Source organism: Nuphar pumila, chromosome 13 (assembly GCF_984573655.1).
Source record: "Nuphar pumila chromosome 13, dmNupPumi1.hap1.1, whole genome shotgun sequence".
Lineage (NCBI taxonomy): Eukaryota > Viridiplantae > Streptophyta > Magnoliopsida > Nymphaeales > Nymphaeaceae > Nuphar > Nuphar pumila.
The window spans coordinates 102,154,354-102,182,205 of record NC_143261.1 but is presented as its reverse complement, the minus strand read 5'-3'; the positions used below and the strand labels follow the sequence as shown (position 1 = coordinate 102,182,205).

Here is a 27,852-nt window from a genome sequence, read left to right as displayed (position 1 = left end):
ACTATGCTAGAACCCACATAATAAATACAAAAAAGCAACTTTCTTGTTAAAGCTAGTTCATACCTCCCCCATCTAAGGAAAAACTTTTCCTCCAAAGCAGCAATTTCAAAGGAAAGCGGCTTTCCTTGAGGGATCGATTTTGTTTCACTCTACAGAAAGGTGAATCAATGGAAATCAAAATCCCGCGAAAGCCCCTTCTTGGGTAAAAATGCTTTCAGGAGGGAGGAGGTGTGACACGGGTTTCCCTTGATACCTTTATTTGAGTGAAAAATGTGTGGGGTGCGGGAAAGAGCGCCACTTTCATGTGAAAGATGAGAGTGTAACAAACACCCCCTTGAGAATCAAATGGAATTTGAGTCCAGTTCGACTAAAATCTCTCCGTAGCTGGAGGATGACCAAAGGATCCATTGGAAATTCCACGACTAATTCCAAATACATACCCTTCGTACCGTTCTCCCAGCCCCAGGAGTTTTTTTTGCAAGTGGCACCGTGTTGGCATGTAGGCTTATCCTTCGAAGTCAACCCATGTGTCGAGAAATCATTTTCCATGGGTAAATGTGGGTGGGTAAGTCTGAAAACAAGGGAAGTTGAAGCCGGAAAAGACTCTATTAACTTTTGCCGTTCTCTCGGAGTAGGGTTGGTGGTGGCACTCCCACCAACATCTCTATATAAGTTGCACTAGCACCTATACCAGAGAGACGGAGCTCTCTCTCCAGGTAGCGCCAAGGGAACCATCTCGCCCGTCCTTCCACCGAGCACCTCCTTCGTCCCTAAGAAGAAGAGAGAAGAAATGGCGTACGATGGCGTCCTCTTGGGAATGGGCAATCCCCTCCTCGACATATCTGCCGTTGTCGACGAGGATTTCCTCAAACAGTAAGAGAAAAAACACCGTTTCTTTGCTTCATCTTTTGTGTTCGTTTTGATGGGTCTCTTTCTCTTTCTCTGAAAATGCCTACGGAGTGAATATTCTGATGCTTTTTGTTTCAACTTTCAGGTATGATTTAAAGCCGAACAATGCCATTCTTGCCGAGGAAAAGCACCTCCCCATGTAAGTAAATTGTTTGAACACGCGAGATCTGGCGTTTTATGCAACATATTCGATAGATCTGTGGTACGAAATGTGTTATGTGAGCGTTTAGCTACATGGGTCATTGAAAGTATTGGTTTTGTTGGAGATCAAGTTTCGGAAACGTGTTATGGTAGAGACCAGAGAGAAATTCGAGATTTGGTGGTCTATTTTTTGGATGTGCAAGTGCTGCGGGTGTAGTTGGATAGTATGAGCTTTTAGCACTTTAGCTGTTTGGATCATTAAGTATTTCAATGGTAAACAGCTCATTGGCTGTGTGTTTGTTTATCGCTTAAGTGCGTTAGATCTGTACTTAATTGTTGCTTAAATATGTTAGATCTGTGCTTAGTCTGTTTGTCATGGTATTCTTTAAGCGTAGATCTACGGTACAGTTGCTCGAGTTGATTGATATTTGATAGATTCAGTTGTAAATATGACTGTCTTGATGGCTTTATAGGTACGAAGAACTGGCTTCAAAGGGCAATGTTGAGTACATTGCTGGAGGTAGTTATCTGTATTTATTGTTATTGTGATGTTTATATGAAAACGTTATATGTAGCCTAGATCTTATGGCCAAATGTTTGACGTCATGTTGTTTTGCTATTTTAGGTGCGACCCAGAATACGATCAGGGTTGCTCAGGTACAATGATGGTTCTTGATTGCCTTTTCTGTCAACCATTTTTTTTTGTATCGTTTTCTTCTTCTTGTACGTTTTTATGATGCAAATTGAGTGCTGTATGTATTCCATGCTTATACTGATTTTGGTTTCTGGCAACTGTGTTCAGTGGATGCTCCAAATTCCTGGTGCAACCAGTTACATGGGCTGCGTTGGCAAAGATAAATTTGGGGAGGAGATGAAGAAGAACTCAAAGCTTGCAGGGGTCAATGTATGAGCTACTCTAGCCACTCATTATGTTAGTCTAACATGAGAAACTAGAGAAAATATTGCATGGATGTTCTTTTGATAACTTTGATTGTTTCACTGAGATTTAATGTGATTAATCATCTGCTTCTGGTATCTGTTTTTTCCTCACCCCTTCCTACAGGTTCACTATTATGAAGATGAAGCAGCTCCAACTGGTACTTGTGCCGTCTGTGTTGTGGGCGGTGAAAGGTCTGTTCATTTTTTCTTTAAATATTCATGAAGAAGTCTGCTTAAATTCCACCTCTATCTGTTTTTTCTCTTTATGGTTTTCTGATGAATCATGTTCTTTATTTTTTTTCCATGCCTGTCTCCTCGTATTGGATAATTCTGCAAAGCTAGTTATATCCTGTATCCTATGGCTGCATCCTTTCGACATAAGAACCTTGTTATTCATAATTCCTATTATCAATGAGCATTTATTGGACTGCTTATCATGATGTAAATTGATATATCATGTCTGCTTTCTTTTTCCTAAGGTCTTGAGCTCATGAAAATTGAATTAACTATGTGTGTGAATTTTCTTTTGAACTTTTCACGTTGTGGAAACACTATTAAATCTTAAATTCTCTTTTAGGGCTAAGTTGGCTTCTTCAGTGTTTGTGGATTCTTTATGAATTTTGACCATGATGTGTACATTTTGTGTTCGCTCAACTATAATGAAGAGGCAGGACCTGATCATGGGTTGATTATAATGGTTGCAGTTGTTTTATCATGGTTTGAATAATATGGTGCTCAAATGGATAACCTTCAGTATTCAAAGCCCAAGTGCTTGTTAAACACGGATTTATTGCACTTACGATCGATAATCTGCTTGATGGATTATGAGGAAATTATTTAGTCAGGAACATTCATAAGTGAATGCCATAGATATTAGTTTGTTTATTTATATAAAAGAAGTTGGATTTCCATGCATATGAACAATTGAAGGCTTCAAGTGCTGGAACTCAAACATTGGAAGGTAACAAAGTGTCTGTAGGCATGCGTTGTAAGTGTATGTCCTTTCAATCAAAGAACTTGAATAAAGATCATGGTAAAATCAAAATGTGTCATCAGCTCCATGTGGACATACTGAAAAAAATTAAAAAGTATTTAATCTTGTTGCATATTCTTTTTTTTTTTTTGGTTAAAGTAAATTGCATAAAATCATCATTGCAATTAAAATGAGTTACAAGCTCTATATGTGCATCAATATGAGCGAGAATATTGCATCTTGATCAAACTTTTTCCTTTTGAATTGTCGAGTAGACTTGTTAAATAATTAATCCTCTGTGGTATTTGAACTAGATGCCTATTGGCCAAGATAGACCGACTTACCATTCAGCCATCATATTTGATGTCAACCATTTTCTTCCATATTTTTATGAGTCCAAGCTGTCTCGTTTTAGTTAAAAGATTAATATTTCTTATTATCTTTAATATCTGTAATATTTTAAGGTTGAGGGTGAAGTAGGAAAACATAAGGACTCAAACACTCAATCTCATTCATTACATGCACAACCACACAAATTGTTGTTCAGAAACTATATAATTGGACCCAAACTCAAATCCAATTCACATCCATTTGTGTTCAGGTCATTTTTCAGATCTGATTCAACGTTGGTTATTATGAAACACAGCCCAAACTCTGACCTGATCTATTGATAGATGTGGTTATAGATTGTTTTTTCATGGCAATCCTAAAATGATATTTTGATGCGAGCAGTTTTGTGTTAATGGAGCTGACCGCACAAAGCACTAATGCAGACATCTAAGTGTTGACACAATTTTGTTGCGGTGACAAACAATTACCTGAATGATGGATGTTAACCTGTTCTTTTCCTTTCTGTTCCCCTGGACTTTACTGAATCTTGTAACTTTCTTTCAAGGTATGTTGATCTACATGGAAGCGGGTAAATTTTCAAGCAGTAGATGAACAATTCAGGGTCTAGGGTTGTAGGAATTCAAATGTTGTAGTCAGATTGAAGGGTATCAAAGTGTTTGGTGGGCATGTACTCTATGCATATGGTTTTCTTTCATTAAAAAATTGGATAGGTCATGAAAATTGAAATTCACTATTAACTCTACATGTGCATATGGTAAATGAAAAATTTTATCTCTTTTCTTTATTTGTCAGAATAAGTTGCATACGTTACAAGCTTTATATATGCTTATTTGTAAGTGAAAATATTACATCTTGTTTAATCCTGTTGCTTGTGGATCATCAAGCAGATGGTCCTCTGTAGTATTTGAACTGGAATGCCCCTTGGCTAAGATGGGCCAACTTTGCCATCCAACCATTATTTCTGCTCCTGCCCTTTCTCTTTTGTCTTTTAGGGCACGTTTGCAATCCCTTGTGATTCTTAGATTTTCTTAGCTTCTTGTGATTGTAAATCACAGTCAACACTTTCTTAGTTTAGTGAAACATAAGAAAGTGCTAGTTGTGATTGTGATTCTCACTTGAGAATGCTTCTCCCTTGAATCCTGTGGGAGATGATCACAAGACTAACCTTGCGACCAACAATCACAGCTTTTGGATTCATAATTGTGATTGCTCATCCTACCTGTGACCAAAGCAAATCTGCACTTACTCTCATCAATTTTTAGAGGGCGTCTGATTTTAATGAAAAATGGGACAGTTCATTGGGAAAGAGTGGGTCGATGCTTCTCCCTCATGCCTCTCAAATACAGAGAAGAATCCTATGATGTGCGTATGTATCCATGTTTGGAATCTCACCTATTCAAGCATTTTCAGGGTTGATGCCTTTAGAACAACAATACATCTCATAAATCAGTTACCTAAGGGTGTTTTTGACTGCTTGTCCAAGCATGGACAGAACACATGTCCTGGTCAGGACGGAATAAACTGTCTTTGTCCAGCGTTTGCTTCAACTGTACAAGGACAATGTGTTCCTTGTGTCCTGCATTTGATTTGCACAGAGCAGATATCTTGGACACATATAAAATGGGTTGGATAGCTTTGTTTCGGATCGTACGTAATCCGCCCCACCAAATCATTGTTTGAACAAGTATGGATTGGATTCTAAACCCGTATATGGATCTTTGATTGGATCCAAATACCAAAAAATGTTTAAAATTTGGGTAATTATGAAAGAATGTCAAAAAATTATGGATTTTAGCCCCATATATGGGTCTCGTACTGGATCCAAATACCAAAAAATGTTTAAAATTTGCGTATTTTGGCTAAAAAATAATAAATTCATGTTTAAATCATGAAAACGTAAAAAAATAAGCAGTGTGAACGAAAAGGATTGTAGGTGATGAAATTGAGAGCAAATTTTGAAAGAAGGGAATGCTTTTCTTTGTAAAAGCATAAGAAGGACATATAAGGGAAGAAGTAGAAGCAAATAAACGGAAAAAGTAAAGGAAAGTTGATGAGAAAATTTTGAGGGAAAATTGAGCCAAACACAATTTATAATAGAAAATATGTATGAAAGAGGATGGGAATTGATCCCACTTCTGAGAATTTTGATGAAGTAATGTCAGCTTATGTACCAACCAGTGCATGATCATTGGGCACACATCAAACGGATCTTTCTATATCTCAAAAAATGTCATTACGTTTGGTTTTTGCATATGTTAATGCAATTTAGATGCTTTTGGAGCTGAGTACCAGTTGATCAAAAGTCCACCCATGGTTATCTCACATACTTTTGACTTAATTTACTTTTCTGGACCTCCATCAAGCAATACACTAGCTCGGTCTAGCACCAAGGCTGGATACAAGGCTCTTGCTTGTGCAGTATCTTAAGCCCGAGGCCTTGAACTCATGAGGCTTATTTATTTGTTAAAAAGCCTTGGTGTTTCTCACAATTCCACCTATTTTGTGGTGTGACGATATCAGAACCACCTACCTTGTTGCAAATCTATTTTTTCATGCTTGAACCAAACAAATTAAGATTAATTTCCACTTTGTTCAAGACAAAATTGGCCATCTGGAAATTTGTGTTGGCTTTATTTCAAGGATTAATTAGCTGATATTCTTACAAAATCTTTGCTTGCACCACACTTTTGTTTCCTTTGGTCCAAGCTCAATCTTGTTGATATCAAGATTAGCTTATTGGGGTTGTGTTAAAGCAGACCATAATGATCCAAATCATGATCCTATTGATCTAGGAGCTGATGAACATGAAAACTCTAAAAGGGCAGTTGGTGTAAATACTCTAAGATGAAAGCTGATTATCATGATCCTTATCTAGGATGGTTATCCCAATCTTGCTCCTTACCTTGCAAGATTTGGATTTCTAACTAGATATCTAATGTTGTGATATGTATCACTAAGGAAACTTGTAATTCTACTCTAAATTGAATAGGAGACTAGGTATCTTACCAAATGTAACATTTGTTACCTTATAAATGTCTCAAACTTTCATGGTGGACAAGTGAGGAACTCAATTCCCATCTCTACAACCACGTCCTCTTTCATCCATAGCAGGATTTTGTCAATTAGTGAAAATTTTGTGATGAATTAAAAATTGCCTTTAAGAAAATTTCAAGAAAATATCAGCAGATCTAAAATCTAAAAAGGATGTACAATATATAAAAAATAGAAAAGGTACAAAATTTAAAATAGATCACTTGTGTCATTGATAAAATTTTGATATTTTCTGAAGGGAGGTGATATTTTGCAAATATTGCAGACTTTTCAAACTTTTATCATTTTTAAGTTCACTTTATTTTCAAAATATCACTGATATTTGACTATTAAGTGAATCATGATAAATACATTTGTGCGTCAGATTTACTCAAAAGTATGTGAGTAGTTAGATTTTACTCCTTGATACCAATTTTCTGGTGCACAAATGCGCACCAAAGATTTTTCTCTACACATGCATCATGTACAATCAGCAATGAAAAGTATGAAAGCATGGAACATCAGTACATAATTTGTCATTGTGGCTTGCAATGATAGCATTTCTTCTCTGTTTGTGGGATTCAGAAATAACTTTTCCTCCTATGTGCTTTGCTGTCTCTTTGTGCATGCTTGATAAGTAGCTAGAGCTATACATGCTAATTAGTAATTACTAAAATCTAATGTCTTTCTTTTTCCAATACACAGGTCACTAGTTGCCAACTTGTCTGCAGCAAATTGCTACAAGTCTGAGCATCTAAAGACGCCAGAAAATTGGGTGCTAGGTGAACTACTCACTTTGTTTCTTTTTTTGGTTTATTCTGAAAAACTTTGGTACTTACATGTGCATATGGTACATTGGACAGTTGAGAGGGCGAAGTACATCTACATTGCTGGTTTCTTTTTAACTGTATCACCAGAGTCTATTCAGCTTGTAGCCGAACATGCAGCTGCTAACAGAAAGGCATCTCTTTGTAGCCTTTTAAATTCATGTGTTCTGTATTTCTGTTACCTCTTAAATAATGGATCTTGATATGTATCATTTGCAGACATTCATGATGAACCTCTCTGCTCCTTTTATTTGTGAGTTTTTCAAGGATGTCCAGGAGAATTTTCTTCCGTGAGTCTCTCTTTCTGTGTGTGTGTGTGTGTGTGTGTATTGCAGATAATGCAATATGACTATTGAATGCTTAATGCAATTTTTAGGTACATGGATTATGTATTTGGCAATGAGACAGAAGCAAGAACCTTTTCTCGTGTCCGTGGTTGGGAGGTATGACATTTTGATGTTATTTAGATTATCTTTCATGTGAAATTCTGATGTTCTTTCCTCTTTGTTTTGTGGTATAGACTGACAATGTTGAAGAGATAGCTGTGAAGATTGCAGCCTTGCCCAAGGCATCAGGAACCCACAAAAGGGTGGTGGTTATCACTCAAGGTGCTGATCCAGTGGTTGTCGCTGAAGATGGAAAGGTAAATTCTAGTCCTTGCATGGAATAATCTTGAGGGATCAATTAACCACAATAAGACTCAGTGATGACTGTGGGGTAAGCTGAATACACAGGCAATCCCGTTTACAGGTTCATTTCAACTAGGCGTGTCAACAGGTCGGGTTTGGTTCGGACTCAGGTGGAACCAGACTTGGACCAGATTTTTGAGTATGGTATCGGGTCCGGACCTTGGGTCTAATCGGGTCCACTATAAGAAAAACCATACCCGGACCTGATAAGAACTACATGAACCAAACCCGGACCATACCCGGTAAAACCATATTTTTATCACTTTTACATTGAAAAATTGCGGGTCTTAATCGGAACTCAGGTCTGGTATAAAATTTCACAAACTATACCCGGGTCCATGTATTAATCAGATCTTTGGGTCCGGACTGAGGTCTTAAGCGGGTCTTCTTATTTATCACCATACCCGAACCCTATAGGGTATGGTTCAGGTCGGGTCCAGGTAAACCAGGCCCTTTAACACCCCTAATTTCAACTAAACATTTTTTTTACCCAATTAAAGATTAGATTGGGAATTTGGGTGGACCTAGATTATGATTGGTTTTGCCTTCTAATTTTCTGAGAATGATTCCAGAATCAGTTTCTCTCTCTCTCTCTCTACCCTAGCCTTGAATGAGTTCATTTCAAGCTTGGCCTTTGAAAGTTGTCTTAATAGATGGCTAATAAGTGGGGTTTTGGTGATATTGTAACAGGTAAAATTGTTTCCTGTGATACTGTTACCCAAGGAGAAGCTGGTTGACACCAATGGAGCAGGTATAGTGACGTACCATGCAAGTGATGATAAAGATTTTATGTACATTTCTCTTTTCTTATGTACATAGCACTATTTTGCAGGAGATGCATTTGTTGGAGGATTTTTATCTCAGTTAGTTCAAGAAAAGCCAATTGAGGACTGCGTAAGGGCTGCATGCTATGCAGCAAATGTTATCATTCAAAGGTCTGGCTGCACCTTCCCCCCAAAGCCTGACTTTAAATAGTTTCCTTGCCGAAACCTGATTTTTAGTTGGAGCACCCCACCCACCCACCCGTCCACTCTCTCTAGCATTTTTGCATTTTGAGCTCATATGAGCTGCTCTATTTTTGTGTTATTATCAATCACTATCCACCAGACTCATGGTGCTAGCCTTTATTGCTTTATACATTTTTTGGGATGTGTACTGATTAATACATAATTTTTGTGGTTTTTAATAAGTCTCAGCATTGTCATACCTGAGATGCATACAAATTAGTATTCATAAACATGCATGTTATACATGGTTCCTGAAAACCCAACGGATCTGCACCTCATTGTTAAAATCTGATTGATGGTTCACATGTAATCCGTTATATGAAATCAACCAGGTCATGAATTGTGCTACTGCTGAGATGCTTGGCAATTGGTGCAATTACACAGTGTCTTCTCTCTCATTATAGGAAATGGATTATCACCATCAGCCTCGTTAAGAACATGAGGAAGGAACACTGGGAATTGAGCAGATCATCAGAGAGGGACTCTGTTTTATGGTTAAACAGGAAACAGAGATCCTGAAATTGATGCAGTGAATTTGATTTTTGTATGCATATTGCTCCATCCCTGTAACACTGATGAAATAACCTGAAGACATCCTTCCCGACAAAGCAGATCGTTGTTTGGCACTAGGGAAGACTATATAACTGACAATAGAACGAATGAAGATTAGTAAATATAAAAAAATTCTTTATATGAAAAAACAATAACAGAATTTAATGAGAAGAAGAATACTATTACGTTTTAGAGAATCTTTCTAGAACTTGTTAGTTATAATCAAAGTGATTGGTGTTTCATCCAGGAACACGTTTCATAATCCTCTCAGTTTCTCTGGATTGTCTGATCCTGAGCCATTCGTGATGCAGGATATATACTCATGAGGCCTCGAACCAGTTCGGTGGTTCCTATGGCACGCTACCTTGTTGATTCATGCATGTCTTGGTCGTGGCACTTGCTTATCTTCTATTGAGTTCCACGATATTCTGTGATTGCATGATTTGGAAGTGCCAACAATCCTATGAAGTTTCTTTGATAACTATTTCAGGGAAAAACAGGTCCGAAATCATTATTAAAAAGAAATTGAAACTGCAGCATGTTAAGTTCTCTCTGTTTTTCCCTCGGAATTTGTTCATTTGGAACTTTGCATTTTGAGAAATTTGAGATGTCTAAGTCATTTCATGGAGGGGGGACGGTTCCTCGCGGCCAATATGATGGAAGTTGACCCCAAAGATGATCCTGCCATTGTTAACTGAAAGATGAGGATTGAAAATATCCATAAAAGATGGGGTTGAATTTGTCTCAGGCCCATCAGTCATGGACCAATTGGCAGTAAAATGGAATTTTTTGATTAGTGAGGTTTCCATGAAGTACTGTGGGCCATGCAGTTTTCAGAAATTCAACTTACCACTTTAGGGGCTTTATTCAACATCACTTTGAAGGTTAAACTTTAAACATTTTCCCCTTTTGAGAAGTTAATGAAACTTGGACACCATTTCACGCCTTTTCATGTGGGCCTCGTCAGAATTCTTATTTGTAAGAATTTTCACATAGTACATCCGATCCGAACACACCCTCATTAAGTTAGTCACCATCAATTGGCTTAATGGGTTTTTGCTGAATTGATGTTGTAACTATTGCCAGGGACATTTCCGGGTAATCGTATTGCCACCTATTATTATTATTATTATTTTGAAGGATGACCCTCACTGGGAACCGGTATTGCCACCTAATATCATCAGAAGGTACGGTTCGGTTCGTGAGTAATTGCTCATAATGATTTGTTGTAAAATTGGGTGGATGCTGTGAGATGCAATGCACCAGTGGACACTGAAACTTTAATGGGTGCAGTGGAATTTAATGTGCTAGGTATATGTTCAAATGTCACCCATATCCATTATGGTTTTAGTCACGGATAAATATAAATTTTTTGTTAGTTATTGACAGGTCATCAGCTTGATAAGGCCCTAACCACTCACTACAGACAGAAATCTTGGCATTTTAAAAATCAATAGCAAATATTATCTTATGTTTAACATCAAAAATTTAAAAATAGATTATCACAAAAATTGAAAAAATTGCTAAGATCACAATAAAATCGAGATACAATGAAATAAACATGCTTGGAATTCACAATGAAGTACGTGGTAGAGACATGGTGAGACCTCTCTGACAAATATCGCGAGATTTATACAAATCTCGCTGGTCGATTATATCGTGAGAAATTGCCTGAAAGTTTAAAACGGTAATTTCTTGCGAGATTTTTAAACCGTGACAAATATCACGATATTTATATTTTTAAAAAATATTTATTGTGAAAACCCTGGAGCTTTTTATTTTTAAATGTGTTTTATTTATATTTTCTTATAAAATTTAATTTTTATTCTTGAGAAAAAAAAACGAGATTTATAAAAAAAATTCAAAATCTCCTGATTTTTTTTTCCTGCCGAGACTTTGCCTTTTTAAACTTTTGTCACTATGGGTATGGGTGAGACCCTTAATACACACAAGGCAGGAGCCAAAAATAGAGGATTGACAAGAAAGAAATAAGAAGCATCAAATTTATGGAAAATAGATGCCTGAGATTAGGTGTCCATGTTTGAAAATGAAGGACAAAAAAAAAAGGTCATGGCTGTAATTTTTAGATTTTGGTGGCACCGCTCTGTTGACCGTACAAATGTGTGGGTGAGCAGGATGTTTATGTATCTTGGATTGCCAAATGTTATGGCCAGAAAAAGCCCACAACCAACCACTCGTCTGCTGCTCATCTGGTAGGGGTGGGTGTTCACCAAGTTTACATGACCTCACAAACTCCAAACCTAAACCCCATGGGTGGTGGTGGTGGTATTCTTTGCCGCAAGGTTAAAGCCGGGTATTATACTCTTCTCTTCCGAGACCTAAAGAGATTAACCAATGGAACGATCGAGAGGTTTTTTCCAAAAAAAAAATAAAAAATAAAATATTTTGTTGTGACTAGAAAAAACGTTTTTGAAAGGTAACGTAGCGCTATCTAAGAGAAAAACTATGAAATGTCTTAAATTAGGTTCACGACCTTCACCATGTGATGGTTGGACACACAACACCGTGGGGTGGGACGGGCCTCTCCCTCTCCCTCTCCCTTTTATGAAATGATTTATCTGATTGTTTATATAATTTATTAAAACCAGAGACAGACCATTCTTTTTGCTCAAATCTACCCCGAGTTCAAAAGCCCCCACCATCCCAATGGGATTCAATATCAATACTGGTGCTTAGCTTTGTAATTTACAGGAGCTGGCTCGTGATGAGCTAGCGCTCCTCGTTAACCGAGACCGAGTTCCTGACGAGGAGCATTTTCAGTCGGGGGAATTAAAGGGAACTTGGGGAGAGTTTTTGTTCAACCAACGGCATACGTAAACACGTTTGGATCCAGCAATTGTTCGGCTTAATTTTCAAACTCACCATCAAACTTGAAGATGTATGAAAGTCTTTTTTGTTTTTGTTTTTTTATCATCGAGAATAAAAGCGAGTCAGCGGAGCAAGGGCAATTGAGTAAAATTCATCGCTAGGGCTTTGCAAGTTTCAGAGCGAAGCGCATCGATTCCTCGTGGGGAGGCGAGAAGCGACGAGAGAGGAACAAGTGAAGAGAACCCATGAATCGACCTCGACTCGATCTCTCCTCCGTGGGATCGGTGCTGAAGCGGTCGTCTCGATCCTTCCTCTCGAACTTCTTTGTCTTCCTGGTCGTCTCCCTCATCTTCTTCTCCTTCAGGGTCGCCCTCGAGCACGGCACCCTCCTCCTCTCCTCCTTCCTCGAGCAGCAGACCTCCTTCCACTCCCTCTTCCCTCCCAATTCCGACTCCGCCCACCCTTATTCCGGCGAACCGCCGGAAAGGAGGCCCGAGGCCGCCCGTCGCTCCTTCGTCATCTTCACGAGGGGCGGAACCCTAGACGACGATTTCTTCGCCGAGGAGCGTTTTGACGCCAGGAACGGGGCGTCCGTCTTCGGCTTCCTGACGGAAGATGGTTCGGCGAACGCCAGTCGATTCCTCAACGGGCCGTTGCTGCTGGGGAAGACGAAATTGGGGTTTCCCGAAGATGCCGGCGAGGGGTTAATGTATCGGACTGTCTTGGAAGAAGATGTTGTGGCGGTTGTGGATTCCGGTTCGTTTATCGTGATCCGGGACTTGTTTAACGGGGAAGATGATGGAAGCAACGGGACGAGATCGGTGGTTTCGGAGAGGAACCGGCCAGGCGGTATCATGTTCTACGATCAGCAGGGGCTGCCCTTGGACCAGGCGGACGCAGCCGTCTTGATTTTCCTCATCGTTGGTATGTCTGCGGCTTTCGGATGGTTGCTTTTAGGGTATCTGTTTCTGCATTCGTGTTCCTATGGGGTGGTCTTCTTCACCGTTGTTAGCGATCATTTGGCCAAGCATAATTCCATCGTGACATCATTTAGAGTCGGTTGCCGATCGGGAATTCATAGGCTCACTGTGTTCATACTTCTCCGATGGGCGTTCCGTGAAGTTCTCACGCAGTTTCTCTCTCTGTTTTTCTTCTCCAGCGTGAGCGACGAGTACACGTTGGTTAGACTGGTCATGAGATTGAAATTGATGCCCTTTTCTGTTGCAGTTCCCTTGACGAAAGAAATGGCAAGGGGTGGCGATCTTTCGTTGAGAATTTGGGGGTTTCTCTTCGTTTGGTTCCTGATCGAGGCACTCATTTCTTTCGCACAAAATTTGGATTGTTGGGTTGCACTTACGGAAGCGAGGACCAGCGTTTTGAGTGCTGTTATAAAGGGTTGTCGCTTGACCTCTGTAATGTGGAGCAGAGCGATATGCATAAAGATGTTGGAATTAATAATTTGTGGGCTTGGTGCGAGATTGGTACTTGCAAGATTCGGTGGCGATCTTTTTGCCATGTTCTTGCAGTCGATGGCACAGACCTATTTTCTTGTGGTTTGGTTGGTTTTCTACTTCGCAGCAAGGTCTAAGGCTGGTTCTGCTGTTGGCAGTCAGCAGTGGGGATATAGAGAATTGGAAGATTGTCTTGAAGTCCTTCATTGAACCAGTGACATTCTTTGTGGATGAATCATGGATCGTCACAATAAGTAGTTGTTTGGAGCAGAGGGAAAAGGGGGACACATAGGTGATGCTTTGCGACTCTGGATGCATTTAAGACGACAAAGAGGTAACAATTTTCCACATGGAAGCGTCAATACATTGAAGAGCTTTTCTAAACCTTCCAGGCCATGAAAAATATTGTTGTTTGCAGCTCTTTGTACATATGGGAAGTTTTCGTGTTGAATCATTAGACTACCGATAAGATAAAGTTTGTGTATGGCCAAATGGTTTTGCCTTTTTGATACACGATGTTGTCTGTATAGCTACTCTAATGTCAGAGACTCAGAAACGTTGCATGGTGAGGTGTTTTTCGATTTTATATGTCAGTCATGTAAATCCTCGTTCGGTAAATGTGTTGGATGGATCTTATATTTTTGCCAATAAATTAGCATTTGTAGTGTATGAACAAGGAAAAAATGTATTTTTTGTTGAATAACCATGACTAATTTTGATTTTTTTAATGCATACGGTGCAAATTTTTTTATTCCATTGGGCATTTTTAGAAGGAGAAGAGCAAAGGGATACTAATTTGGTTGTGAATGAGACCTTACAATGTGTTTGAGTCGTGAAGTGAGTCGATATTGTGCTCACATAATCACATTTTATAGTGGAGAAGATTGGCATCCCCATTTTTAATTTTATAACTAGAGGTATAATCCATTTAACATTATCTATTATTTCTAATGGTGCCATGTATGTATCTATAGCCGATGCAATACGGGTAGCCTAGACTAAATTCAATTCAGTCTTGCCTTTGGTTGAAGATTTACTTGGTGATTTGTATTGCTTCATCATGATGAATTTTCTACAAGGTTTCCATTTTTACAGTAGATGCAACTCAGGCTTGGTTAGGACCTGGGATGGACAACCAAGGGCCTGATCTGATCTATGGAAAGACAATCTTCAGAAGGCTTGGCCTGGATATTTGTGGCCTATTATAGAAAAACTTGTGCGAGTCATATGTAATATTGATCTGGGCTCTGAGGACTTTTTTGTGCGACCCGAGTATGAGCTCGTTTTCATGCTGGTTAGGCATGGGCTTGGGTCTAAATTTTGGTCCCAAGCCCAATAACTTCCTGGTTGCCGATTGGGTGTCCTGCATGATGTCCACCACTGTTTCCATGACTTAGTAAAGGCTTTGCTTTGCTCTTTTAATCCTCTTGTAATTTGCTTTCCTTCTGTTTATTTATTTATTTATTTTTCTTTTTGAGCTATTCTTTTCCCATTGCTACATTATGTTTCTATTTGTAATTTACAAAGTTGCAGGTTTCTTTATAATCCTTGTTGTGCCTTTTTACATCTAAGTGGGGGCTTGCTATATGAGTTTGTTCTCCCTATTTGTTACTATTTAAAGCTGTCTCCTCACAATCTCTCATCCACTTAATATTTCGTCAAATTATGCTTCCCCCCACCCCCGCATCCCACTTTCCTTTTCTCCCCCTTGATATTGACTTGTATCATTTTGCTCCTTTATGTTGGTGGTGTTTTAAGTTTGTTTACGACATGCCCATACCATTTGGACTATATTTGAATTTCATCATCTATGGCATGGCCATCAACCTGCCTCTAATGCACTTCTTCCAGATTTCGTAGTCCTTCTAACTTCAGGCATCCAATCACAGTGTGCATTTTAGTCATGCACTTTCTTATCCTTTTGCTTCTTTGTCTCCCAATGCACTGCACCATCACCTACACTACACATATCTTGCTTCACTGTCTTACAGAAATGCAAAAAAACCCAGCGGCTTTTCCTCAAAAAATGGGAAGAAAAACCTCCCGCCAACGCAACAAGCGAGGAGTTTTTTTCTTCCGTTTGATATTGCCCGCACAAAAACCGAAAGTCATCAAATGCCCTCTAAGAAGTATTGTTAGCTGGGTGACCTTAAGGGGGAGGTGACTAGGGATTTATGTGTTGATGCTAGAACTGTAGGGTGCCTTCTCCTTTGCCACTTCTCCTAGGATCGTTGGGTGCTCATCATTTAAAAATTCAAGCTCTCTGATGGTGCTTGCATGTATATTTCTTGGGGTGATGCCCATCTTTGCTGTATGGAGATTGGTATTTGATGCACAAGGTTGTTTCATTAAGTAAATGCTGGCGGAAATAAAGATGATTTTAAATGGAGCAAGCTCATTTCTTCCCTAGGAAAATGGTGTTGATATTTCACCATGGAAACTCGTAATGTGATATCAATTCTATTATGAGTCAAGAGTTGGTGTCTTTCTAGGTGGTCTTGCGGTGTATGCAGAAATTCCGAAATCTCTTTAATAGCGATGACCTGAATGTTGGGAAGAACCATTCTTTAGAGTTTATATAAATTATTCTGTTGGTCTCATACCCAGGGACAGACTAATCAATGCTTGTTCTGAGTTTGATTTGGTGAGTACTTTGCAGTAAGCTTCATGGGTGGGTTAAGAGATGGTGTCCTTATACTTACTAGTCTAGTGCTTCATAGAATCTAAAAGACATGATATCTTTTCTGTGACTGATAGCATGCTATTTCTCACGTTGTGAGTTTTATCCATATTGGACTAATAGATAGCCTCATGATCTGTGCTCGGTGGATGCTGGTTGGTTATGGAATCATGTGCAGATCGTGCATGTGGCTAGGTACACAAGTTCTGTACAGTTTAGGTGTCTAAAGTGATGGAATTTGGGGAGTTGGCATTAGAGTGCCTCACATTAGTTAACAATGAACATGGAGAGGAAAGAATGGCGTATGCTAGACTCTATCTTGAGATGCTCTGTCTGCTTTCACGGTCTCTGGAGTCTCAACTGGCAAGCCTTCCCATTGTTTCATTGGTTTGTCTCATCACTCGTTTACTCTATAACCACACACTATGTATCACACAAACGATAACATATACTTTTGGACTCGGTGGAGTAGACAATATAAGCTTGTAAACCAGAATTTGGGCCTGTAAAACCCTAAGATTTATATAGATCTTAATTTAATTTTTTATGAGTTGGTTTGAGTTACATTTGATACTCAAGAATTTGGAGTACCAAAGGGAATGAAGAGTTGTCTTCTAGTGGCAGCCTTGGTGGTGGTGGTTCATATGTCAATTGGTTGCTGAATGCTGATGGCCCTTTGATAGTCAATGTTGATGGTGTTCGATCAGGATTTATTCTTTTCATTGTTGGTATCTCATTGAACTTTCTTGTTGGTTACTGAATAAGGTTAGAAGATGTATTGCGGCTATTTGAACTGGCAAATAAATAGGCTTTAGGTAGACAAAAACATGAGTTATTGGAGAAGAGACCCTGCACGGATCCTTAATCATGGAGGTATGTTATTCCAAGGAGGTGAACTTAGAGATCCAATCTAGGAGCAGTCTGCAGTACTGCATCAAACTTTTTTAGTTTTAATGTGCAACAATCTTGGAAGAAATGCCAAACATGCACAGTATGCTCTGTGTGTATACGTTAGAATATGTGGCGTGTGGGGAGTAGAGGGTTGGGTGTAAGGGTGGGTGTGGGGAGTGTGATCGTGTTTATAGTCCCTCTGGCCTTGAATTCAACGAGAATATTCTTGTATTTGTGGCATTCTTAAATTCATTCTGGTCTCCTCATCACCTCTGCATGTCCTTATTCATTTCCTTTTTATTCTCTTATCTTGGATGGACATGCTAATCATCTATCCTCCATGTTTTCTTCTTTGTGAATTAGAGGAATGGTGTTTATGTTACATGGTATTTTTGTATTTTCTGTAATTTTAGGGTATTTCATATCTTTGTACTCTTGTGGAAATCAATATTCAAAACTTGATTTCTGCCGCCAGATGGGAATCTATTTTATTGTTATATTCAAAGATCATTGATTTTGTAGTGGTTGGATGTCATGATAGAACTTTGAGGCTCTCAACTACCATCATGTGTTTGTGCGTCTAGAGATGGAAAAGCTATTCAATCTTTCAGTCCTCAAATGGAGAAACTGAAATAGGGCCCTGGACTGTTCTCTCTCTCTCTCTCTCTCTCTCTATATATATATATATATATATATATACATATATATATATTCCTCCTGCCTCCCCCCATCCTGAGGATGGTGGTAAATTTAATTTAAGGTTGCAAGTATATCACTCTGTCCTGCCATATGGCAAGCTTGGCACCGCTTGGGCGAAGTTGACACACACAGGTAAATCGACATGATAACATGAGCTACAACCATAGTTTCATACCCTGCTTGCTTTGGATCGCCTGGTTAAATAGGCATCCGGTTTTTGATGTTTGGTGTCTTGTAGGCTAGTCCGGATTCATCTCTAACTTCTATGTCCTTTACGTAAATGGGCTGGGTTAGGCCACATTATGCTACTTCACCAATATGATTCAAATAGAGTGGTAGATCCTCATGGTGCTTAGAAATAATGGTTTTTTTATTAGGCATATCTTCTTTAGTTTGTGTTATACCTGAGAGAGAGAGAGAGAGAGAGAGAGAGAGAGAGAGAGATTAACCCTATGGTGGTCGAAGGGTATTTGAGAGAGAGCGAGAGAGAGAGAGAGAAACAAGATGGCAATGGAAGCTCCCTATGGTGATCGGAGGGTAGTGAAGCCTTCAGCGAGTTGCTAATGCAAAGAAGGGTGGTGAAAAAAAAAAAAGCATTGAGCAAGGGGTAATGAATCTCCTAGGAGTAAACTACAATAGAAACTCGGCAGCTAATCTCCAATCGTTATGCTGCAGTGGAACCCTCGTTTTAACCTGTAGGAGAGGAGATGGTGAAGACCTGTAGAAGTGGTAAAAATGTTAATTTACAGTAGGTAACCAGGGTTTGACTAGGGTTAACGGACTATGGTTAGGAAAAGCAGGTTTTCTAAACTCAGCTGCTCTCTGTAATATTTCAAAGGTTAAGCATGTCCTTGTAAATAGGGCAAAGGTTAAATTATAGACCACATTAGGTCACTTCATCAATATGATTCAATTAGAATAGTAGATCCTCATAGTGTTCAGAAATAATGGTTTTTCAAACATGCATATCTTTTTTAGTTTGTTATACCTGAGAGAGAGAGAGAGAGAGAGAGAGAGAGAGAGAGAGAGGTTGTATGTACAATCGACATAGCAAATGGGCAGAAGTCCCTTGTTTGTTTGTTTTTTCTCACATCTAACAACATAGATGTGATCTACATATTTTATTTAGTGAGAATTAGCTTTTGGATAGCGTATGCAGTTTTTTCCGGCGACCCAAAAATCAATGGCTATGAAGGCATCAATTTTTTTAGACTCATCAAAACATATTTTTTCAAGAGTTGATTCTTACTAGATCAAGTATGCTATATATATATATATATATATATATATATATATATATATATTGGCTAACATAAAAAAAATGAAGCAAGATAGTAACTCTCAAATATTTTATGGATGGTTGGCACTTGGCCACTTGTTTGAACTCAGTGCATAGTGTTCCTTGGTGTCGGGATGCAACCCAGCACACTTTCGTGTTTTTACTTAGTTTGGGATGTCAATGAATCAGATTTTATCTAACATCCAACCGGATTCCATTTAGTTGCATTTGGTAGGCCAAAAGCATAGCCAATTATAATCGGATGTCAATAAGATCTTGATTTTATGCTACTGAATCTGACAAATATCTGAATTTGATGAATATCCAAATCTGTTTGCATGTAAAAATAGTGGATCTGGTATGAGCATTTCACCAAGAATCTAAATCGGTATAGCCAATTAGTCTGTTTTTGTGGAATATGGTATTAGCCACATCTGATCCAAATCCGAACTGTTTACATCCCTATACTTAGTGTCCTATGGTTTTGGCCACTTGTGCCAGCTAGGTTCAAGCAGATGTCGTGTTGGGCCCTACTACACATAAATCTTACTTTTTTATATATATATTTACATGGAGAAACCACTCCCAGAATCAGAGACCGAGCTGTGCTGCCTTTGCCTGCTGTACTTACTGTCGTTATCTTTGCAGCGTAAAACTCAGTGGGTTTACCCCTTGTCTCCAAGGAGCCGCCAGGCTTTGGCTTGCACAAGAGGTGATGTCCATGAGATTTTAATGTAGAGCACCTGCCTAGCAGCCTAGGTCCCATCCCACTACGCCAACCCCTTTGGGGCATAAATCTGGCTTGTTCATCATGAAACTTCCATGATCCCATCTACGTTTCCAAAACTCATTTGGATACCCTTGCATAAAAGATGTTATGGAAACTCATTTGGATACCGTATGTTTCCAATGCCATGGATGCTTGAACAGATGATGTGAGCACTTAATAACATATCGCATTATTATTTTTGTTTTTTTATTGCAGCTAAGTATACATCGTGAATCCTGTCAAGATTATGTCTTTACAATTAGGTAGAACAATATGTCATGAAACCCAATATGTCTTTGTCTAAATTAGGTAGAACAAAAACAAAGAGAAAAATAATCCTCTTCCCCACATCCCAACCCCTCCCCACATGCAACTTTTATGCTACTATTCCAAACCGATGACAACCATAATCCACTATTTTATATTATATGCATTTGAAGAATGTATTTTATTCTAAAGGAGGAAGGCCCATTAAGTGATTCGGTTCTCGTCATAAAAAAAATCTTATATTATACTAAAGGCGGTTAGTATTGTCTGATTGTTAGATTTGACATCAAAATACTTAAAGGATCCCTAGCAGCATTGGTGGATTATACTGCACATACCATTTTTTTTTTTGAAAGGCAAGCTGGGGTTAAGGAGATCCCTACCAGTTATACAACTATACCATTGGGTTTTGAACCTGCAATGTCTCAACACAAGGTGACGTGCACTAGCTGCTTCTACCCAACAAGCGGAGCCGCTGTTGGTCGCATAGACCATTTTGTAACCTCTCCTTGAGAAAGTGTGAAGGTGGAGTTGAACTGAGTTATGTGAACCACCATTCTTACACGAAGCATAATTGATGCAAAACCACAGCATGACACGAACTTTAGGCCCATTTTGGATCCACACCTGAAACTGGAGCAATACAGAACAGACCTGAACTTTTAGCCCATTTTGGATTATACCCGAACTTGGGCCAGATGAGATAGTTCCCTAACAGCACTGGGTTGATCCTCTATAGATGGGATTCAGAATTTCTGTTTCATCTATATTTGCCACACAAATAAAAAACTTTGGCGGAATCAAACTCTAAAGTTCTCCTTTAGTAACACTACTTCAACTAATGACTCAAACATCATGTTTGGTACGTGTAACGTCTCTCAAAAATCCAACATTTTTAAAACTTTTTCAAACCCAAAATTTTGAGAGAAAAAAATCAATTTTTTTATTTATTATAAAAATTCACATGATTTTCGAAAATAATATGCTAACAAGTTCGTCTATGACCGCATTTCAACCGTTTTAAATACTAGATGGCTCACCTAAGCGTAAGCACGAGTGTATATTAACCTCTCAGTATCAGATTCAGTACAAAATCATCCATAAACACAACTCGATTGAGGTTATTACTCTAAGGATTCTCATGCATAGATAAATGTGAAAATCAAAATTTATTTAAGGTTTAGACAATTGAAGAGTTACGTAAAAATGTAAAGTTTTCAAACCATGAGCATAACCATTGCAGAAATAAAAAAGCAGAATTAAAAAAAAAATTCATTCCAAAATATTACAATTCATAAAACATAAAAATCCAGACAAAAGTTAAATTGTTACAAGTTTATAACTATCAAAAATTGCCTAGGTCCTCCAGGAATCGTAATAGGTAAGAGTGGAGCATTCAACCGCGCAACAATCCGCACTTCGCTTCAATTATCTACGAGGTTATCCGTAATATTATAGGGTATCAACCACTTGCCCGTAGAAAACTAAAACTAAACTTGATGAATACAAATGAAGTTGTAATGGTACCATCAAAGTGTGATTCCCATCATTTTAAAATGAAAGTTAAGAGAATCCACAATGACACATGCACTTAACATTTAACGAGAGTTATCTTTATCCATTGCATAACATTTATAATTGCGTAAATTGTAAGTAAAACTCAAACTCACATTGATTCTCATGCATGATATTAAACATCACATTCATGCATATCCATGACAGGTGTTCACATAAATGAACGAGAACTCATAATTCATAGCTTCCTTCGAAGTGGTGTAAAATACATTAGTTCATAAAAATGTAAACCATTACTTTCTTTATCTTCAAAAGAGCATACTCATGTCCAACTCATAGCTATAATGTGTATTATCTAAATTATTAATTCCAATATTCATTCTCAAAACATTTATGAACCTTTGAATTCATATATAAATATATGGAACATGCCCTAATTCGACCTTTCTCGTGTGTCTCACACACACGAGCACCTCACGTGCAACAATCATGCTCGTGACTTGTATCAACAAGTTAATCACATGACCAACATAAACATATCTTTTTCATTCACATGTAACAATTTATATGCAATAATCATGCAAACCTTAGTAGTATCTACATGTTCGCATCTCTATGTTTATGCATATGATAGCAGTGATTCTAAAAAATCCAATTCATTGTTTCTCTTATTTATTCAAACCCATATGATATAAAAGAGGGTATAAACATCCAGAAACAACCATATGAATATTTATTATTCTATGTATTTTAATTGTTCTCCTAGGACTTAATTGGTTCTTTCTCGAGCGATTCAACTCTATTATGCAGCGGTTGGGAGAACGGACTCATAGTCCCAGGTCTTGGCCTACGCCAAACCAAAATCGTTGATGAAAAATCGGGCATGCATCCCTAACTTTGCAGAGCTGTAATACTATCACCTATGACTCGTTGGTAGACCTGTCATCTAACCTCTGTGTGACGGAGATAAGAGGCGCCTTCAGCCCTCAAAAACTCAACATATCCCACAACCCAAGAGGACAAGAGATCAAGATGAACCCAGCCATCTCAAAGAGCCCAGCTTTACCGATGCCTCAAATGGACTTATGATGTAGGGTTATCTTTATTATTAAGTCATAGGTCAAAGCTAAGTATTATTATCTCACAAGATAACCCTCTTATGCCCTCAACGCAATTACAAGGCAAGCTCTCAAAAAAACAACCAGTATTAAACAATAAAGAAAATGAATAGGAAAACAAGAGGGAACCAAAACTTAAACGAAGAGGGGTTTTGTTCAATCCATAGGACAAATGGCAATTGTGCCCAAAAATTGAATAGCAAATAGATAAAAAATATGGTATACAAGGAATGAGAGAATGTAGGAGTAACTAATATTCAATTTGGGCACTCGTCTTCTCTTCCACACCAAACGACTTAATATTGGGAATTCCTTCTCAACCCCAAAACGAAAGAAGGAAACAAAAATCAATGAAAAGGAAAATAGCTTCAATGAGAGAAGAAATTTGAGGGTGGACTCACCAAGCGAACTTCATAGCCGACGGAAATGGCTTTGGCAGTGGCTTGATCGTAGACGGGTGGGACTCCGATGGTGGTGACCGTGTGGCTCTCGGTGGTTGGCACTCGAACAGGGAGAATAGCAGTCGGTGCTCGAACAGGGAAGAAAAGAAGGAGAAAAGAGAGGAAAAGAAGGTGAAGAGAGGAAAATGGTGTAAGTTGGGTTTTGGGGAAAAGAAAGAGAAGAGAGGGCACCCTAATGGCCTCGCCCATTTCTCAAACGTGTGAATCGCGTTGGGTCTGGATCAAGCCCGGTTTGGTCTCAAACCAAAAGGCATAAAAATAATAATAATAATAAAGTATTAAAAATTTTGACCTATTTAACGAATAACAATTTATTTTTAGAAAAAAATTGTTTTAAAACAAATCCATGATAAAAAATAAAATATAATACTTATTTTATTATGAAAAGTCCTTAAAATTTTATGTTCGGGTCTACCCAATCGGGTTCAACTCGTATAGAGTTCGGGTCCCTTATAAAATCCTTAAAAAAATTTAAATTTATTTCTTACATTTTATTTGCATTAATTACTCATCTAATTTTAAATAGTTCAAGGGTTTTGATACTTTCTAAAATAATAATTTATTTAATTAAAAAATTTCCATAATTTATTTTATGACCAAAATACCTTTCATTAGAATTTCTTTCGAAAACCACCAAATGCATTTAGTTAAGTTCAAAAAACATTGAAAACACCTAGATGAGTTTGTGACCCTCTAAAACAATTAATTTTAAACAATATTTTATTTAAAAATTTTATTGAAATGACCATTTTACTCTTATTGGTCAAAAAGATATAATTCAGTGTATAAAATACCCAAAATTGACATTTAAAAGCTAGAAGCATCTTTTTAACTCAAAGATATGGCTGATTCTTTATTTATTTAATATCTCGAAAATTTACGCATGATACCTAACAAATAGGTTGCAGCCAGTGTTATCTCTTATTCATCCTAAAATGTTAAAAGAATATGGTTGTAGTTGTTTGCTTAATTTAATATGGTTTGCTTAGTTAAAGACATGCATTATATCAGGTGTTTTACATGTTGAAACACATTCCTACAACAATAAAAGATCGACAACTCATATATTGCACTAAAACTTGATTATAACAATTGCAATTGTCTAGCTAACGTGGATAAACGTAAAATGTGTTTGTGTTTTTTTTTTTCTGATAATTCAAGGGAAAAAATTGGTTTGGATTTTTTTTTAATTGTGTGCTGACTATTTTTTAAGTGATTAGGAGATAAAATTGGCTAGGACCTTCCTATCAATGAGAACCACCCCTTTTTCGTGGAATCCTTTCCTGCGTGTGTGTGCCATGGAGCAGTGGCAGAGCCAGGGGTGGGCGAAAATTAGAAACCGGAAAAAAAAAATCAAACAAGTGTCATGTATAATATCAGTAATAGTTTTTTGCACATTATCCAATAATTTTGTTACTTTACCTTATATTTTTACATACATTAGCTTAAAAGAGTCTTTGATTAGCCCATAAACCTAAATTCACATGGGTCTGGACTGTAGTCCGACCTGTATGCAGCTTTAGACTCTCTCTTTCGCTCTCTCTATATGTCTCTCTCCCTCTGCCGCCAAGGCCGAAATAGAACAGGAGAAGACGACCATCTCTCTCTCTGAAACCGATGGCCTGCACCATCAATTTTCGGTGTCTAGATGAAGGGCTGGGAGACCAGAACAGCAACAAGCGGAAGAGATCGGCTGCCGACGACGGTGGTCAGCCCCTCGCCATGGAGATCGACGACCACCCATCTTCAAAGAGGGCGGCCCTCCCTTCCGCCGAGGACCCGAACAGACCCACCTTCGGCAAGCCCACCTATGATGGAGTCATGGCCCGGAACTTCTGGCATTGTCCCTGAGACCCGAAGTCTGCCCACCCAACGAAAAACTTCTGGCTGCCATGGAGCCCTCTTCTTGGGGACGCAAACAAATCCTAAACTGGAACAATGCCAAGCCACAAGGTGAATGGTTTATTTATCAGCCCTAAAATTTGGAGTAATTTATATACAAACACCTAACGTATGATTTGATTTATGTTTAGCTGCGAATTTTTTCAAATATTTAATATATAAACATGGGACAACATTTGCTACCTTTGTAGGTAAGGAACCCATAGGGGGGAGGATGTTTTGACCATGATGTGTTCAGCATAGGCAAAGTAGTAGGAATCAACTCTTGGATAGTATATTTTTTTAAGGTTTGAAAAATTGGTATATTATAGGCTGTTGTTTTTTTAACCTTAAAAAAATCTGACATATACATCATAAGAAACATCATGATCCAGATAATCCAGTCAACTTCTAAACTTGATATATATAGATCAGAGGGTCAGATGAATATTATATTTTTTCGCTAAAGGGTTCCTTACCCACGAGGGTAGCAAACATTACCCTTATAAACACTTATTCTTTTAATATTAAAGCTTTTTTTTATAAGGTTTAATAAGATTCTAGCTAAAAAAGTGACATTCAATAATTTAAAGAAAGAAAAGCTTAAAACTATTATTTATTGAATTAAATTTTTTTTTTAATGGTAAGGAACCTGCCAAGAAATAAAGGTGTCTGTCCACTTAGATAGTAAATCCCTGCAAAAAAAATACGTACCAGGAAAGCCACTAGATTGATCCAAAGAAGAATCGTCCTGTGCAAGATGGGGTTCCATCATCTTGTCAAGAGCCGCTCTAACCAGTTGGGCAACCACGGGGTGGGCTAAGAAATAACTAGTTTTTAGGTGACATAAAAAGTAACTCAAATAGTCATCTGGGAAATTTGTTCAAAAGATAGGTGTTTATCTTAAATATTTGAAAACTGAAGTGGCTGAGGGTAAAGTTTGTATAGGGTGTAGACGCTTGCAAATTACGTCCAATCAACAAGAGGCTTTCTTCTCGTCCTTGATCAGATCACCCAAAATTAGTAGATATTTCTAGTAAAATTTATTTTCTTCTTTTTTTTTTACGAGTTAAAAATTCAAAAAAAATAATTTTGAAATGCAGAAAAAGGAGACAAAATGAGAGGAAAATTGCGAATGAGGTGACCATTACGCGCACATTGGACATCAAGTGATTGGCTAATGTCGGTAAGGAAAAGTCTTCCCACGTCACCATTTTTGAATTTTGACCGCCAAAACAAAAAACGCCATAAACTTGGGAGAAAGCAATTCTTGAGGGGCTCAGCTTGTCTGGCAGGAGCAGTTAGTCCAGGTCACCTTGTGTTGGGACGTTGCAAGTTCCAACCCCAAATGGTATGGTTGTATAACTGGTAGGGGTCTGCCTAACCCCAGCTTTCTCTGTCGAAAAAAAAAAAAAGCATTTCTTGAGGGAATGGAAAACAACGTATTGAAGAGAAAATTATCTAAACAAAGCTAGTTTTCTGGAAGTTTCTAGAACTTCAGTCAACCAAAGCTAGCTTTTTATTTTTGTTTTTTGCCATTTCTCCTTATTTTTTCTTTAATTGAACTTTGAGAGTTTTAAAAGTTTAGTGGTGTCCCACCAAAAAGAACTTTAATTGTAGTAGTAGGAGTGTGTGTGTAAGGATGTAGATAATTAGTATTTTTCTTTCTCAAAATTGTAGGCAATTGTTGCATGCACGTTAGTTGTGTGACTGCTTATGTTGTGCCCATCATTATTATTTTCTCTACTTAATAATTTCAGTTCTTTCAGGAGGGCATGTTTGATGCGCCGTTTCCAACGGGGGATTCGGATGGAAAACCCTCTAAGAACAGCAAAATCAGACAAACGTTGGACGCGGCGGACGGCGTTCTGCACGTCCGCCGAGTCCATAATTGTATGTAATTTTTGATCCACCTCCCCCCTATTACAAAAAGAACAGGAACGGAGGGGACGAAAACTAAAAAAAATGCATCGACTGAAGTGTTGCGCCCGTCTCTCTCTCTCTCTCTCTGTGTGTGTGTGTGTGTGCAAGGCCTCCGTCGGGTGGCTCCTCCTCCTCATCTGCCGCTGGCCACGACGACTCTGCCTCCCCATCGACGCCCCTCGGCCCTTCCCTCCACGCCCGGAGCCTGCCCGACCCTCTCTTCACCGCAATGGATCTCGATCGATGGAGTCTGGCTTCCCAACCCCTCTCTCTCTTCACCGCAGCGGAGCATTCCCGATCGTCTATTCAAGGAGTTGGAGCTTGGCTACTCAAGAGTAAAAGATAGAGGAACTCCGAAGTGAGGAGAACGAGAAAGCACAATGGTTCCTCTGCTCCTCCTCTTCTGTAAGTGCTTTTTTATATTTGAGTGTTTTAGGTCATTTTCCCTATGTTTGAGGGTTTTTCTTTGTGTGGATAGATCTTGGTGAATAAGCATTGTTGGTTTTGTTTTGGGGGTTTATCTTCTGGATTTTTTTTTTCATTTGGCAGATGTACACGTAAGAGCTTCTACGTAGTTAATTTTCTTATGCTCTGTTTAATTGGAAATTTTTTTGTGTTCATTTCAATTGGAAATTTTGTGTTCTTGTTGGGTTTTGTTTTGGTTAGAATCA

At 38.4% G+C, this 27,852-nt stretch overlaps 2 protein-coding genes across 2 annotated transcripts; both read left to right on the top strand.

Annotated features, from left to right (window-relative positions):
• Positions 1 to 697: 697 nt before the first annotated feature.
• LOC149819530 (adenosine kinase 2-like) lies at positions 698 to 9,124 on the top strand. Its single transcript, XM_089985382.1, has 13 exons — positions 698 to 873; positions 995 to 1,048; positions 1,524 to 1,570; positions 1,676 to 1,707; positions 1,853 to 1,954; positions 2,114 to 2,181; positions 7,049 to 7,125; positions 7,207 to 7,304; positions 7,390 to 7,460; positions 7,547 to 7,613; positions 7,691 to 7,813; positions 8,550 to 8,610; positions 8,692 to 9,124. The coding sequence occupies exons 1-13, from the start codon at positions 791 to 793 to the stop codon at positions 8,832 to 8,834; spliced, it is 1,026 nt and encodes a 341-aa protein (XP_089841508.1). The 5' UTR covers positions 698 to 790; the 3' UTR covers positions 8,835 to 9,124.
• A 3,273-nt stretch (positions 9,125 to 12,397) lies between these two features.
• On the top strand, positions 12,398 to 14,417 carry LOC149819529 (uncharacterized). The gene has a single exon (XM_089984134.1). The coding sequence runs from the start codon at positions 12,493 to 12,495 to the stop codon at positions 13,906 to 13,908; it is 1,416 nt and encodes a 471-aa protein (XP_089840260.1). The 5' UTR covers positions 12,398 to 12,492; the 3' UTR covers positions 13,909 to 14,417.
• Positions 14,418 to 27,852: the final 13,435 nt, after the last annotated feature.

What these genes read in the sequence shown, in the direction of transcription:
- LOC149819530 (XM_089985382.1), top strand. Translation starts at nt 791, where the DNA reads ATGGCGTACGATGGCGTCCTCTTGGGAATGGGCAATCCCCTCCTCGAC. An exon ending in GACGAGGATTTCCTCAAACA is followed by an intron (nt 874 to 994) that starts GTAAGAGAAAAA and finishes TTCAACTTTCAG; the next exon opens with GTATGATTTAAAGCCGAACA. An exon ending in ATGCAGCTGCTAACAGAAAG is followed by an intron (nt 7,305 to 7,389) that starts GCATCTCTTTGT and finishes TATCATTTGCAG; the next exon opens with ACATTCATGATGAACCTCTC.
- LOC149819529 (XM_089984134.1), top strand. Translation starts at nt 12,493, where the DNA reads ATGAATCGACCTCGACTCGATCTCTCCTCCGTGGGATCGGTGCTGAAG.